At 38.6% G+C, this 17,769-nt stretch overlaps 1 protein-coding gene across 4 annotated transcripts in view; it reads right to left on the bottom strand.

Moving 5' to 3' along the window:
* The window catches only part of Ca-alpha1T (Ca[2+]-channel protein alpha[[1]] subunit T), a 172,222-nt gene that overhangs the window by 132,475 nt on the left and 21,978 nt on the right, over positions 1-17,769 (bottom strand). For 2 of the 4 annotated variants that reach the window (XM_083110832.1, XM_083110834.1), the window contains exon 5: positions 14,195-14,236. The exons of the other annotated variants lie outside the window; for them this stretch is intronic. In XM_083110832.1, coding sequence (XP_082966958.1) covers positions 14,195-14,236 — 42 coding nt within the window. The remainder of the gene's footprint in view (positions 1-14,194; positions 14,237-17,769) is intronic. 4 annotated transcript variants of the gene reach the window in all.

The raw sequence follows: 17,769 nt of genomic DNA on the forward strand, positions 1-17,769 counted from the left end.
TCGATCACCGGCGGGGCAGAACCGGGATTCTTTCCACCTATTCAAGCGGTTCCGGCGCCAACCCAGCGTCGCATAAACTGGGTACGTAGAGGAAACTCTGGTGGGTAAAGGCGGCCAGGGGCGTGTTGCTGATCACATCACCCCCACCTTCGACCGTGATCAAGAAAGTATGGAGTCCTAACTCCACACCTCCTATACGCCTTCATGGCGTGGTGCAAAGCACAGGGGAGCACTTTACTTTTTTATTGAGCGCTTTTTTGTGGATGATTCTTGATCAATTTAATCTAATCGTATTAATTCTAATTGTCTCGACATAAACAACACACAAAACCCCAATGGAACATAACGTTTAGGGCAAAAAACGTTGCTTATATTACACGTCGTGTGACATTGAACAAGTAATTTTTAGAACGACAGTTGCTCTGAAGAACTACCCATATACTATAAATGTTTCTATTTTTATAGATTCTGCCAGCCTCCGTGGCGAAGTTGTCAGAGAAACGCGTTACGAAGTAGGGTTCCCAGGTTCGAATCCTCATTAAGACACGGAAGTATCATTGTGATTGTCATGAATTCGTCATTCATCTTCCACGTCGCGATTAACCCAAGAGAAGGAAAAGCAACGTAAATAACCCAAGTAGAAAGAAAATATAGTTTCCGAGTGATACTCGGAACTGCGCACGCAGACTTCACCTATCATTTTGTACGCCCTCTATCCACTCATCAAACTTTATTTCTCTAGCATTGTAGTTCACGAGATATCAAGTCAACAAGGATGAAACGCACACATTCATTGCCTTTCAACTAGCGTAACGATTCTCTAACATTGTTACGGCAAAACCAACATGTTATGGTGTCAATATTGCACAAAAATGAAAATAAATACTACATAGGTGCTATGGAAACCGTTCTAATCAGTGGATTGAATTATTTTTTGTCACACGAACAGCAGAGCAGGCGGCATCGAATTAAAACCCTTCTGTTTTCTGTCATCCTCAAAAATACCTGATAATCGTGTGACAGTTACGTACGGACCGTAACCCACTAACGCCAAATGTTAATTTCAAATTTTAGGCTGTCAATCAGAATTGCATTTGTTCATGAACAATGGGACATGAAAAGCATGGAATACATCAGAGAAACGACTGGTAAAAAAAATGCATTTGGTTCATTGTGATTTTTACGTTGGAAAGTAAAATACATGTTATTCTTTGTTGAAATAATTCATAATAAAGCATTGACACAATTTTAAAGCACAAATTGAATACTAAAATTGGTAAACGCTGTAAGTGCCACAATAATTCAAACACCGTTTTCCACGTTAAACTGTGCAATGTGCCATGCTTTATAATGTGGTAAACGTGAAAGGTGGCTGGTAGCCCTCTAAGTAGTTCAAAGGGCGTGTAAAGAGGTCACTAGTGTGAACGTTCTTACGGGCTGATGTGCTGAACGATGCTATTCCCCAACACTTTCGCTTTTGGCACTCGCAACGTTTACCACATTTAGTCCTCAATTATTGGTTTCTCTTTTTAAGAAAGTGTTGCATGCCTCCTGGAAAAAGTTCTATTTTGCTGCACCTGGATAAAAGACTGGGTACGTTTATGATCCTTTACCTAGAACAGCAACTAGATCTGACGAAACTAGTTCAGATATATTGGTTTCTTCTGATTAGGATGTCTTCAATGGGCGCGTTCAGAAAGTCACAAGAGTTTCACGCGCTGAACGAGTTATGGCCACTGGCTGTTCCATAAGTCCTGCCGTGAAGGTAGTGAAGTTCGTTATGGCGTTCCTTAAGTCGCTCGTGCGATGCGTTTAGTTCGTTCTCCCACGAAACGCACGGATCGGGAGGCTAATTTGTTCAGTGCAAGTCGTCTGCTGTTTGCAGACAAGGCGCGTGTATGATATCTTCAAAACTACACTAGTTAGGAAAATGCATTATAATCCTAACAGAGAGCGATACTACGTAACATGCACAAGATGGATGTACCATAATGTGATTAAAATGAGTAACAATGTCTGCAGTAGAGTTTATTTCTGCCAGATGGACATGTCCTCCTTTCTGTAAACAAAACAGTGTGACTGACTCTTTCGCCTAGAACGCTCCTTAAGTGTGTACAGGTCAACGAAGTTAGTGATAAGTTGTGTTTTATACAGCGTATATTTAAAACTGGCTTCACCAGGTTCACTAGCCCAGTTATTTTCGTTGAATTTGTTCGTTTCGTTAAGACGCGGCACTCACCTCTCCTGCACACTTGTACCGGACTCTGTGCATATTATCAGCAATTTCTGCTTCGATTGCTGTTACTTGAAAAGTGGCTGGGTAAACGCCTTTCCTTGACACTTCTCCCAGCCCAGCAGTCGTATCTGTCAACAGTCTCGCTACCTCTGCCAAGAACCAACTTGGAATTCCATTTTTGCCTTTTGTGTCGGAACGCGGGGAGGGTAACATGAACCCTTGAAACAATCAGGTTGGTCCAGTTGCCACGGTGACGGCAAATTCTTGTGGTACACTGCATTGCCAAACTTACAGTATGGGGTCCAAGACCTACTAACCTTAACGGCGGCCGCGGGCAAAGAAATCAATAGATCTCCCATTCTGTGCCTCTCACTGAACTGCGAGCAAAGGGTGCATGATGATAGCAGAAGGTGTCACGACTGGGCAAAAATTGAGCGTGTGGCAACACTGCTTTTTGCACTTCGAAACTCCTACATCTGGAGACGAAAAGTCTGGGTAGGTTCTTTCATCGTGAGAGCTTCACGACCACCAAATCCAAACGCATTACACTAACATCTCCGGATCAATACCGAGCTCTCGCATGCACTTCTACCTGGCGTCTTGAAAGGGCATTACCAGACGAATTGTGGGAAATATGTCCAGATTTGGGCAACAAAAGGAAAGCGAGCAGGTCGTGACAGCTTTCTCGAAGGTCCACCAGCGTCTTGTCATCCTTGCGTCCTCGTTTCTTCCTCTCCGTCGACGAAGGGTATCGACGACAATGCAAGGGATTGGGGATCAAGGGAAGATCCTCCGCCTATCGCTCGTCGAGATCACTTCGACAAATTGGCCCCGTTCTGTATCCTCGCCTCGGATCTCCTTATTCCCTCGCTTGTACTGAAAAGGTTAAAGGTCGCGCAGATCGGAAAGGAGCGGAATGCGTGGCAAATCCTCTTTGACGTCGAAGCACAGCCGATGCAGATTTAAGAGGCAGGACGAGTGTGCTCATCCCTCCAAGTCCAATCAGACTTGACGTTGATGACAGTGGTGAAGGAACGTTTTTGATTTGGAGGAAAGTGGTACAAAATTCAAATATGGGCCACTCCATATAATAACCGACTCATAGCTCACAATTTTCAAAATAAAATGTTCTGCCAATAAAAAAATTCAATATTAACAAAAAAAATCTGAATTTCTTTTAAAGTTTTATGGAAATTTGCGGGTCTCATTCCATCGGTTTGCACTAATTTAAACGTTTCTTGCTTCTACAAGATCCAGATCAGTGTTCTACAGTCCCGCCGTCCTTGTATCCGGTGCGGAAACCACATTTATGGAATGAATGAATGAGTTAAAAATTTTGGGTGCGTCGGCACTTGAGCACATTTATGGCAGTGACCCTCTGTTGTCTTGTTTACCTACGAAGGCACACGCGATCAAACAACCAATTAGGCCTAATGCTTGGGCAACAAGCGGCAACATTAAATATCTCCCTCCCCAAGGCAGCCAGCAGGGAAACAGGATTTTGCCAAGATAACCGTTCTGCGCTGTGAATGGACACCGGTTGTTACGACGGCCGGAATATAACTAGTACCACAATGATCTATAATAGGTTTAAGGTGGTTTGAATTCTTCCGGAAAGGAAGATGATGATAACTTCTGACGGTTAGCTATTAGGAACGAGATTCTTTGAACGGCAGCCTCTTGTGTCCGTCAAAATATTTGTGTGGAGGGGGTTACAACATATTTCTAGAGTTCTTACAGCTCCTAAGTCAACTATATCTGTACAGAAAGGCCGACGTTTGCAAACTACACGGTTACATTCATTTAAACACCATTCAAGTGTGACATCATGCATAGCGATTAGAATGCTATGGGTTATGTATATCAGACGTAGACTTTAGTAGTTCAAGAGGCCATAATTTTTAACGAGATTATCATTGTATTCACAGAGTCTTTCATGAATATATATAGACATATGCTACAGGTGCATTCCACCTCAAAGTACCTCTGAATCTCAATCTCAATTTTTAGAATTAAATGCAATGCTGTAACTTTATGCTATCCTGTGAGTCAACAATTTAAAATTGTAATTTGGATAAAAAATCAAGTATTTTACATAATTAAGTTAGAAGACATTTTGCATATTGTTCGATTATTTTAACTTTTTGATTGACTTTTGTTTTGTGTTATGTCCCATCCGTGACACCAAAAGCAATTCATTTCTTTTTTGAATGTTGCATTTCCCCTTCAACTACACTAGAATATTCAAATGTCTCTTCCCTCTTTAAATTTACATTTCAAAATTCACAGAAATTAAAATAAATTTCTTATTAAGTAAAGAGGTAGTATTTTATCTATCCCACCCGTGACACAAAATTGTTCACTTATGAAATAGTTATTTTCAAACGAGAATTATTGTTCCATATCGTACCATACCACAGTTAAACACTACAAGTGCTTAATCAAATAAGTGGTGCAGGAACAGGCTGAACAGTATATGCCCTCCATTATCCGCAGGAATTGCACATGCTGGTGCCTCTGTAGACTTGTCAATCTTTTCATTACATTTAGCAGGAGTTTCCTCCATCTATAAATCTGTGGAAGTATTCTAGGGTAGTTATGCTTAATCAACTGTGTTTAGCTTAGTAGCAATTCATTGCACAGAAACTGTAAGAATAATGTTGCTTAACTATCAGAAGAGTAGGTACTTTCAAATAAAAAATGTAGTCGGTGTGTCTCACCTGTGATAATGGAATACCCCAATAGTGACAGATTTTCTTATTAGTGTCCTGAAATTTCTCTAACATTCCAGGTTTAGTTTGGACTAATCTGGGTACCTGGCAATGCTCAAGAGACTGTATTGGTTTCTCGGAATGGCAGAACCAGATTTGCGCTCACCACTATTTAATTACCAGCGTAACTTCTTTTCATGACGGGTCCTCTTCGGCCATAAAACAGAATAAAGAGAAGATATCGCCGAATCCCTTGCGAATAGCTCCTCAAGTTTTCCGCTGCGTCTGCCCTGAGTTACGACCCTCGTTCGTCTAATTCATGGCGCTTTTCTCGGAGACTTCTGGGACTGCAAAAATCCCAGTTTTACGTTAGGAGAACGACGGGATGGCTAATCAGGCTCTGCTACGACTCGTTGAAGGGGAAGGCATAACATTTTCTTAAACAAGGAAATCCTGAATGTAATGCCTGTCTGTATTCAGATCACACACTAACACTAGTCTTTTTACATTTATCTTAGACACAATTCTAATGTTAATATGTCTCAAAGATTACACTGATGAGAATATGTAGAAGACATGTCAGTATAGAGTACATAATGCACAAGTAACCTAGACGTAGCTTACACAAGGAATACACAATAGTTGTCAAGGAGACATTCCGAGGACGTTCAAGCAGGATTCCAACGTTCCGGGTAACTTATTTGATTAAGCACTTGTAGTGTTTAACTGTGGTATGGTACGATATGGTACACTGACTCTCGTTTGAAAATAGCTATTTCTTTATTTTCTTTGACAATTTCCTTGAAAAATTATATTAAGATGTAACACACGGAGATGTGTATCGCAGAAGTCATTCTTGATGAACAAGAGGGGTTGTTTCATGAGATTGTGATAGAAGAATGTTTAAAGTGATCTGCAAGTTAGTTCTGAGTCATGCGTATTCATTCATACTCTATTTTAGATTTCTGCACAAGTTTTCTGCACTTTAGCACAGACCTATTGCTGATCTACATATATTTTCAACTTTAAGTTAGTCTTTGGGGTCCACGTGCAGTCACTTATGATCCACTGCAAAGGTATTTCCACCCTCTACCTGCGAACGGAGGCCACTGTCGAACATTCTCCTCCATTAGCGAACTTGCTGGTGTAAGCATGCACAGAGATATAGAATTTTCATTTGTCGAGAAATGTCAGTAAATTTTCGGCTGACAGAGGGAAAGAAACCACTCCTCTTCACTGTTGCAAGTGTGTATAGGAGGCGTCATCTTTAAAATAACATCAATGGCGTTTTGAAGCTCACTTGATTAGTGTTACAGCTATGATGTCGTTTTGTAAATAACAGTTGATACTTCATGTAAATTCGAGCTGTATACAGTCTGGCCAGCAATATTCTTTGTAACATGCTTGATAAGTTTCATACTTCTGTGCGCTGGTGTGTAATCGAGCCAGGTTCCTCGTTACAACGCTTTATCGATATACAGCTTAACACACAATGTGTAAATTTGGATTAGAAAATCATTTTCAAGTGTTAGGATTCCCGAAAACACACTCTGTGCTATTGGTTGATCAAGTAGACATTGTCGACTGTTCTTCAGGTTTCGCTTGTTGCTGAAACCAGTAATTCATCCAATTGAGGAACCCGAGAACCGAATCAAGAGTCGATTGATGTTCCTTCGCATCGTGGACGGTCCCGGCGAACTCCATCGACAAGTTAGCTTCAACAAAAGGCATCGGAGGAAAGAGGGGAGGGGGATATACGATGAGGTTCTTCTCTGACAATAGACGGAGGCGCCTATTGTCGGTCTCCCCCGGCTTGATGAGGACAAGTTTCCACCAAGTGGAGCAGGAAATGCTATCTCTTGGAAATCGATTCTGTTAACTTGTGTGTTTGCCGAGTCTCTCCATTCGCAACCTCCTTCCGAGCCGGCTCAACAGGTGGAATTGAACTCAAACCAAACTTCCGCAGCTTTTGCAGAATGTAAACAAACCCCCTCGCCGGACGAGGGGGGGAAGGGACGTGCTTCCGCAACTGAGCTACTCGACAAACACGAACGCCCGCGGATGTGGGGGAGATTAGTCTGCGGCTCCTGGTCGTTGCCCGGGACAAAAGGCTTAATTAGAGGTGGTACGTTGTGCATGCGTAGGAAGATCAAACGTGGTTCCAACATCGGCTGCTCGAGACGCACCAGGGCGCCTTCTGGCGTCCAAGTAGCCCTGAGCTCCACTCGGCCTCTTCTGCGAGAGCCGCCGAAGTGAGCAGGGCTTAGAGATACTAGATGTCCTGGGGAGAATGACCACAGGCAGAGCTGATGTTGGTGTAACCCAACGAGTATTGAATAATCTGGAGCGGACGAAGCCGTTTGACGGGTCAGGCAAATTGAACCTTCGTAAAACAGCTGGCTAAAGACACAAAATGACACCAAACACACTGATGGTGTCATTTACCTGAAGGCGACAGTTGGTTAATAACCGAAAAGATGAAATGATTGAACAATCCTCTAAGAAAGAGGCAAGGTTACAAGAGGCGATAGTTGAAAAACTACTGAGATGAGGAAAAGACAAGACACTAGTCTCTGGAAAGAGACAAAGTTATAAAAGGTGATAGTTGGAAAACAACTGAAATGAGGGAAATATTGACACTAGTCTCTGGAAAGAGGCAAGTTATAAGAGATGATAGTTGGAAAACAACTGAAATGAGGAAAATATTGACACTAGTCTCTGGAAAGAGGCAAAGTTATAAGAGATGATAGTTGGAAAACAACTGAAATGAGGGAAATATTGACACTAGTCTCTGGAAAGAGGCAAAGTTATAAGAGATGATAGTTGGAAAACAACTGAAATGAGGGAAATATTGACACTAGTCTCTGGAAAGAGGCAAAGTTATAAGAGATGATAGTTGGAAAACAACTGAAATGAGGGAAATATTGACACTAGTCTCTGGAAAGAGGCAAAGTTATAAGAGATGATAGTTGGAAAACAACTGAAATGAGGGAAATATTGACACTAGTCTGGAAAGAGGCAAAGTTATAAGAGGTGATAGTTGGAAAACAACTGAAATGAGGAAAATATTGACACTAGTCTCTGGAAAGAGTCAAAGTTATAAGGGATGATAGTTGGAAAACAACTGAAGTGATGAAAATATTAACACTACTCTCAGAGAAAGAGGGAAGGTAATAAAAGGTGATAGTTGGAAAACAACTGAAAATAGAAGATTGATACCTGTCTCTGAGAAAGAGGCAAGGTTACATGAGTTAACAGTTAATCAACCTTTAACTTTCTGAAAACGTTTGTTGGAAAATTCTGAAAGAGGGAAATATTGACACTGGTCTCTGAGGAAGAGACAAAGGGCATACAAATTGGAAGTTATTCAACCTTCATTTACCTGAAGGCGATACTTAGAAAACAACTGAAATGAGAAAAAGATGGACACTGAGAGGCAAAGGTTATGAGAGTTGGAAGTTTTTCAACCTTCAGGATTGTTTTTAAAATCCCCAAGACACTGAGGCTTTCCTGTAAGAACCCACCACAGACCTCTCCTTCTATGTTTGCCACTTCATTACAAATTACACAAGACAGAGCATTTGCAGAGCAGACTTCTTCCGAAATTCTGCAGGAATAGCGACCGTCAGTGTTTCCCTTTGGATTAAAAATAGTCCAAAGGAAAACGTGATGACGTCATTAACACCTAACTTCTCCACATGGTTTATGGCTGTTAATGACAACACGCACTTGGCGGGTAACCGAGAAGGCCGTTCAATGTACCTGCGACATGAGAAGGATTTCTTCACTTTCAAGAAACTAGTAAAAGGTTTGCTGCGGATAGGATAATCTAGACGTTACTTTGAATAAACCTAGGACCCATCTTATTACGCTTAATTTGCATATATTTTTATTTCATTTTATTAACATTTGATTGAAGATATAATACAATATTCTAACGTAAAGATGTGTGAAAATAGTCTTGAACTGTTTAACTAGAGATACGATTTCAGTTCTCCAGCACGTATATAAAAAATCATTGAAATCAATTATTACATTTCATTCTTGTAATTACTCAAAGCAGAAAAGATAGACAGAATAGGAAAACACCATTAAGGACTTTAGGCTCTCTAACCATACTTTCGATCCTCAATTGAGATAATTTATTCTAGAATAAAATATTGTAAATATATATCCAAAATTTTACATAACATTTAAATAATGTGAAAAATACATTTCAAAGTTTGTAAAGTCAGAACTGAATATTAAATATGTATATATAGTACACCATATCATATTAAATATATGAATTATTACGTAAAACTACTTTTATCCCACACCAGTTTTTGGAAACCCACGTAAAATATTTATAAAAAATTAGCCATTTGGGAAATAATCTCACAGGCTTAATGGGCAAATAAATGACACTGAAAAGTATTCCCATTCCAATCTGTTAATCGCCTGAATGAAGTACACTATGCCTTTTCAAAACATGAAAAGTTTACAAGATAGGAGAACAATGATAAATTGTTGTCAGTTTCTAGAACCTAAGATACAAGGCATAATTATGGAACAAGAAATTACAGTCTAATATAGTAGATACATTTTCAACAACTCTAATGCAGTACTCTATCATTTTCATTCGTTTTGCACAACATGCACATATTGTTATCGGACCAAAAGACGACACAGTAATAAGATAAGACGATAACGTACGCTTTCTCTTCATAGATCAACTTCACACAACAATTTCGATCACAAGACGATCTTACTGCAACAATGTGAGAGAAAAACAGGCAGAATTATGTACTGCTGGAGACTTATCACCATCAATTGTTAGTTCCTGTTATGCAGAACAACGACAATGCACTACGTGAAATGTGTTTGAAGATATATCACAGGATCACGTGATATAGCGTGATGAGGCTCGGGAAGAGGCCAGTAAAAGAGCGACTTAGGATTATGTTGAGGCTCTTGACGACACCCTTGCCTTCACGGCCGATCTTGCACTGCCTCGGCGAAGTTTCAATTGCGTATGAGTAACAGAAATGCAAACTACGATATAAATTATTGGTAATGATTAGGGAACGGAACTTTATGTGCTAAAAAACTCACAAATATTTATTTTTTACGTGTCATAAATGTTGAAAATATGTGATGAAAACAGGAAAATATGTGACAAAAATTTAAAAAAAAAAAAACATTTGGTAACAAAACAAAATATTACTTGCATTTTAAACACCTGAAATCAGTTTCTATATGCTTACCTCTTAGCGAGCTATTTTTTGGGAGAGTTGCAGTGAATCACCATAGTTTTTTTTTCCGAATTCTCCATTGTAAATCTGTGACGATTATCTCCATAAAGCATCTTATATTGTGAGAAAGATCGCTCCACGTCAAAAAAAACAATTCTTGCATATTTGAAGCTTCATCTTCCTCTACTTCACCTTCCAAAACACGTGCAATTTAGAACAAAGTTTGAAAACCTTGTTTTTCCCCAAAATGTCTGTACATTTAGACATTAGCACTTGTGCGTTAGATCCAGTGAGTTCTTTCAGTTTCGTTTCTACTATACGGACTTCGCCCACGGAAGCTGCAAAAGTGTTTGCGGAAGATTGAAGCTTTCGTATGGAATTAGAGAGAATGGACAGGTTTGTTGAGTTGCTGAGTTGACATATAAGGCTATGATCAGGATTTTGGCAAAAACGAGGGACTCTATCTTATCGCAGAAAAAAAACATTTATTTACCTAAACTTCCGTTCCCTAGTAATGCTATTCATAGTTTCTCTTAGTGAGATCATTTGGAAGTTAGGTATATTTATGTGAATATTAAGGAACCAGTTTTAGTGGAAATGATCTGTTATAAAAAAAATATCAACACAGTCGACTCGATCTGTGTTGTACGTACCTAGAACTACATGTCAAAACTATACTAATGTAAGTAATCTTGCTGATGTTGATCTAAGCCAACTTAACGTAGTTTTTCTCTCACATTCAATACTTGGAAGAAATTAATTACGCTTAAACAATACATTCTGTTGAGTCTTCAAAAATAATGTTAGGATGCTCCATATGACGCATAACTCAGCTATCATGCTAAAGTAATTGTTATCAATGCTTGACACAGGTAGAGCTGTACTTTCGATTAACCGTGTTTCAGCATATCACCAGTGTTTGGGTATAAACCTCAGTCATACATAATTCTTGAGGCTTTCCTAGTGGCAAATGATGAAGAGGATCTCTCGGGACATCAACCAGGTGGTTTCCGGATAGGCTCCCGAGCTTTCGGGAGCTAACGACATTCTCATTTTAAATTCCTGAAGATGAGAGTGACGTTAGCTCTCCAAAGCTCGGAAGCCTATCCGGAAATCACCTGGTTGATATTCTGAGAAAAACTCTTCATCCTCAATCATATGTATCTTTTGAAAATTAGAATGTGGGAACGCATCATAAAGTGCATTTAATGTACAAATATGCACTTTAAAAGGAAAATATGTAACATACCACAAATATGTAAAAATAAGTAGCATGAAATTGACGTACTGTATATCATTTTGCTTAGCTACACAAAGAATTGATTGATTGCTTGAGTTGATGTTTTAAGTCCACTTTATGCACAGTAAGGCTAATCGGGACTGGACCTACAGTTTAAAGTGGGATCCGAACCACTATGTGCCTCCACCGGGCATCGAACGCGGGACCCCTTGATTTACACACAAAGGAAAATAAATATGCAATTGCGTAAAACTTATTTATTTTTATTTAGCGTCGCTTTTCCGCCACTTCTGGCTAAACACGTCGATGAGGATGAGTGATGATATGATTAAATTGATTAAGGGTCGTACAAAGAACACCCGTGCCTAGTCATGGATTTGAACTCGTAAGCCCAGGTGTTGCAGCGCACTGTGCTAACCACACCACCAAGAAGATGGAATTGTATAAGAATCCGTGTTTCGTTATAAGCAAAATTTGAGAATTTTATTCATTTCTTGAACTCAATACTTTACGAAAAAATGATAAGTGAAACAACAAAGTGATTTACAAATTTAAGTTTATCACATATAACACAGTTCAACGGTTAATCGAAGTATAGCATCTTCCCCTATTAGTCTCCATGCATGTTTCCTTGTTAACGCTACAAAACGCAAGGCCATTGTTGGACAGGACGAAACAAACACGCTGTCTCACTGTTAGTGACAATCCGAACGAACCGCTGCTTGGTGACACTGGTAGGGATCTAGGCAATGACTGAGCTTGGATGGGAAAACGATGGGACACCTTTATCAAACATTCGTTGAGAAAATCAATATTTTACCCACTTAAATATAAGAAAATAGAAATAACAATTCAAGGCATTTTCAATAAATCTTTCTTGAAGTAAAATTAGATCTTTGGGATGCAATTTTGCTGTTATAAAATGACGATATAGAATCTTAAACGCTTTCCTCACGCACGCACAAACACAACCATTTCATCAAAGCTGCTGAGAATACGAATATGGCGGACAATATAGTGAATCAGCAGAATACAGTTCAAACATGAAAGAAATAACGATGTTTAGATAAGTCTCATTACATTTAGCCCAGTAACAGTATGTATGTACTAAAAATATAGTGTACAAATACAAGAATGTTGATCTTTGTTGTAAAATTGTTTCTACATTATAAAATGTTATTTTTTACAGTAAACCAGCAATGTATTTATTTGGAAGCAAGTAATTTGGGAAAAAATGGGAAAAATTGACGAAGAAAGAATTGTTGTCTCAAGTCCACTTTATGCACAAATGGTCTTATTGAGACTGGACCTACAGTTTAAAAGTGGGATCCGAACCACTTTCCCTCTATCGGGAATAGAACCCGGGACGTCTTGATTACAAGACGACGAGGTTACCATTATGCCATCGGGGAGGCCCCCGATGAAGAAAGACCTTTAGGAAATGTCGATAATGGCGAAGTTTAGGAATAACGTGTGGAATAAAAGGGAGTTTGCAAGTACCCTGTATGTAAGAAGATTTTAGATATGCTTTTCTAGGCTAGGCACAAATGGAAAGTTTCTACTGTCAAGGCGATAATGCTTATGGTTGATTTGCTGTGTTACTAGTAGGAAAGTTTCTAGGTATATCTCTTACAAAACAAAGTTCAAAATGTCAGCAGTGTCGGCGTTTGATAGAAACATTCCAAGGTGACTCACTCACCAGACAGCGCCCTGCTGGGAGAATGCAAAGATAAAGTTTAACCAGACGTCGAAACTAGGACACACTTGAAATCTTTTTTCGTAGAGAATATTTCTACGACAAGATTGTTTCTCTCCTAAACCAAACATTCCATGGAGTTGCAGTTAATTCTTATGCGTCAATATTACTTGTTGTTTTCGACTACACTTGTGCATGAAATTGTTATCGCTCTTATCTTTGGTGCAAGCGGTCCAGGATTCAATCCCCAATGGAAGTTACAAAATTTCAATGCTGATCCATCATCATGAGGACAATTTGAGAGGTACTTGAGGAAATAGCAGCGGGCTGCGATGTCGAAGACCAGAAAACAGCGCTGATGGGACTCGATGCGCTGACCACGCGTCATCCAATGAAAATCCGTTTAACAGGCCTCGCCCTTAAGAGCTGTTGGGACAAGGACTTTAATTTAATGCGTAATTTTCACAAATTTTGAAACTGTTAGCAAATGGACAATATAAAGCGCAAAAGAATTTTTACAACAATGAAATATAATTTTCACTAAAAATATAATTTGTTATATTTTCACATCAACAGTCATGTAGATCCATATCTTTGTGCAATATGGTTGTTTATCCTTACTGCAGATTTTGTAGTAGCAAATTCATCGTAAAAACAATAACTTTCCTACTACATTTTCTATATTCTGTTCTTCATATCATATTTCAGTATACGCTTACAACTGATAATGCAGAAGAGGATATAAACAATGATTACTTGAATTATTTTATTTATTTCAACACTATTAGCCACGTGAAGATAGATAAAGTAAAAATGTGTATTATATTTGCAAACATTTCGTTTGGTATGAAGCAATTATTCAGAATTTGATACATGTCGATTATTATAGTATATCGTAACAATTAAATCATTACAATAAAGCATCTTTTGGCAATTTTGGACGAGACAAATGTAATTAGACGCAATTATCGAATATACTAACATTGATTTCGCACACCAAGCTCAGTCATTGTAGAAAACCCAGTGTTACCAACCAACAAGACAAAACACACGTCAAAGCATCATAAAAGAGCTTACAGAGTCACTTTCACCTTCGTCTTGAAGTGACCTGGGAGGGTGCTGCAACAAAATAAAAGTGAAATGTGTTAAACTTTCTACTTTCTCCAACAGAAAAATTGTGAGCAATTGTTCTGAATAACCAATTGAAGTTCCCCGTTGGAAATACAGGAAACCAAGTTGGTATCACTTCTTCCGTCTTAGTTGATCATATGTTATATCCACATCTTCAATACTTACACTGAGACATCACCATCAATATCTACACAGCTAGACAAATTTAGAAACATTACTTAGTAGAAGAAAAGTTGTTTCAAAATAGTGTACACAACTACGATGTCACCTTAAAATGACAATGTTAAAGGAATCATGTTGGAGCTTCTCATAGGCTTAAGATAGTATATGTATTTACCATATTAAGTCCTAGAACTCAAATATGTTGCACTTCACCTACATAAATATAATTCACAATATAAATATTATTCACCTTAAAATATCAATATTAAAGAAATCATCTTAGGTAGTTCATAGGTATAAGATATTTCAATGCATTTCAATGCACAACCTCTCAAAACTATAGAAGTACAGTACAATACGCTATGTATTTACTACATTAACTCCTACAATTGAAATATGTTGCATTCACAGATACAAATATAATTCACAATATACAAATTATTCATCTTAAAATGTCAACATTAAACCAAATATGTTAGGCAGTTCATACGGATAATATATTTCAATATACAACCTCTCAAAACTCCTGAAGGTTAATATACTATGTACAACCTCTGACAATAAAGTTCGGTGAATGATCCTGAATATCGAAAGTAGACGAATTCTTAATGAAACCTACCTTACTGTCCTTCGAAGTAGTCCCATCCCATGGCTCTGCACCGTTGAGAACGGCTGTACATGTCCTGGAAACTTTTGGAAAAGTCTTCTTTCGGGATGGTGTTCAAGACCCTCGTCACGTTCCTTTGGGTGTCCGGAATATTATCAAATCTCTGACCTTTCAAAGCGATTTTGAGGCGTGGGAAGAGAAAGAAATCTGGAGGATTCTGATCCATATTTCTTGCAATGCATTGCTACAGAGGATGAGAGCTGGTGTGTGAGGTACGACCCTGAAACGAAACGCCAAAGCATGGAATGGCGTTCTCCTGCATCACCCCGTCGGAAGAAGGTCAAGGCGTAAAAATCAGGCATCCAGACGATGCTTATCACTTTCTTTGATAGTAATGGCATGATCCACAAGGAATTCCTGCCGGAGGGAACAACAATTTTTCCGCTTTGGCCTTCTTCCGACGGGGTGATGCAGGAGAACGCCATTCCATGCTTTGGCGTTTCGTTTCAGGTTCCCACGCCTCAAAATCGCTTTGAAAGGTCAGAGATTTGAGGATTTCCGGACATCCAACGGAACGTGGCGAGGGTCTTGAACACCATCCCGAAAGAAGACATTTCTAAAAGTTTCCATGACATGTACAGCCGTTCTCAACGTTCTCTTCGAAGGACAGTAAGGTAGGTTTCATTAAGAATTCGTCTACTTTCGATATTCAGGATCATTCACCGGACTTTATTCTCAAAGGTTGTATTTACCATATTAGCTCCTAGAATTGAAATCATCATCTCATACTAAAGCAAGAGTTGAGAACTATTTTGCAAATGCCTATTTGTTTCTCTAAATAAAGAAGCATAATTTATAGTTGCAAGTTTGTCAAATGAAAAACATTAAATTTTGCGTGCAAAATTTCAAAATTTATCATATACGCACGTACAAGGAATGTAATAAGGTAGCTAATTGCGACGTAAGGTACATTGCTTCTTGGTGGTTATTGAGAATGTAATATCAGGCTTGTTTTTTCATAAAAATTGTTATATTTCGTGTAAGAAGAAGATTTCCACAGAATACAAACACCAGTTTTGATTACTTGAAAAATAAAGTCACTTTTTATAAAAGTAGTGAGAACTAAAGCGTTGCAACAGTACACAATATAGTACATGGTATTATATCGAAACTAAATTATTGATTACTGAAATTAAACAAAGTGCTAATACTAGTAGCAATAATACTTAGTAATTTGTGTCCAATCTGTGCAGTTTACAATTACCAAGAATTTATTGATATCTGCAGTAGTGGCATTAATTCTGGACACTTTTAGTAAAATGTTATTTTTTTTAAAAATCTCGAATATAAAAACTATATTCTGTATAGAAATATTAAACAAGTTTAAATGACATCGTTCAGTAACTTCAATAATTGCATCTGAGTGCAGCATTGTAGTCTATTATTGTTATTGTTATTTTCAACCAACAGAACGCTTGTGTGCGATTGTTGTATAGTAGGCCAACTGGTAGCATCATTGTTGTACATTGTTCAGTAGCTTCAAGAATTTCATCTTACTGGAGCATAGTTCTCTGATTATTGGTATTTTCTGTATTGTACTGTGGGTTAAGTGTGAGCTTCATTGTTTTCTGCAGTTGGGAAGTTGACCTACTATACAACAATCGCACACAAGCGTTCTGTTAGTTGAAAATAACAATTATAATCAGACTACAATGCTGCACTCACATGCAATCATTGAAGTTACAGAACGATGTCATTTAAACTTGTTTAATATTTCTATACACAATATAGTTTCTACATTCGAGATTTTTTAAGAAATAACATTTTACTAAAAGTGTCCAGAATTAATGCCACTACTGTAAATATGCGATAACAGAACAAGTTTCTATACCTTAATGAGCCATGAAATATGTAGAAAAAAAATTGTCCTGCACTAAACATAATAGCAAAAGAGGTTTTAAATAATTATTGCATAAATGCTTATCACTATCTTTCGCTTTCAGGCAGTCCCCCTTGCCCGGAAGTTGCTATTCGTTATCTGGTTTCCGTTATCATATTTCGAGTTGGGAAGTGTTAGAAGTTCATAGGAAGTTTTGCTTTGGTTTGTGGATATTGTTCCGCATGCACGTCCACGAGCTATTTAAAACTCACGTAAAGACATGTTATGGCCTGCTCGAAAACTGTTAATACGTTGAGATGAAACGAGCCTGTTCTATCCTGCATATTAATCGTTTATGTAAACCGAAGAGGAGGCTGCTTTGTACAGATAAGAAGCGGCAAAGTAGTTCGAAGGCACGTGAAAGTTTTCATCAGTCCTTCGTGTCATATCCAATTCTCCAAGGAAAGTTACAAGCAAGTGATTTTGAGAGTACCTTGGACGTCGAAGTAATCTATAAACATACTTAAAGGAGGTTGCTAAACCCAAGCTTCTTTTATAGAACTTTACACTCTGTATGAGTGTCATGGTGGACAAAGAATTTGTAGATATGGAACTGGTTTTACAGGGTGGCTCAATAAGTCACTTAACACCCTCAGTACAAGGCCACTGCGGCATGGAATTTGAAATTGGTGATGACCAATCGTTATCTGGCCAAGGGGGAACCACATTGACGCCACCCACACGGTCGGCGGCCATCTTGATGTCCGCCATCTTGAATTCAACTTCAGAATTTTAAATGGGAAGGGGGTCGTGCGACATATCAAATTGGGCTAGAATTTCACGAGAAATGCAATGGTGAAGGTTTTTTCGACG

Source organism: Lepisma saccharinum, chromosome 24, assembly GCF_977018435.1.
Source record: "Lepisma saccharinum chromosome 24, izLepSacc3.1, whole genome shotgun sequence".
NCBI lineage: Eukaryota > Metazoa > Arthropoda > Insecta > Zygentoma > Lepismatidae > Lepisma > Lepisma saccharinum.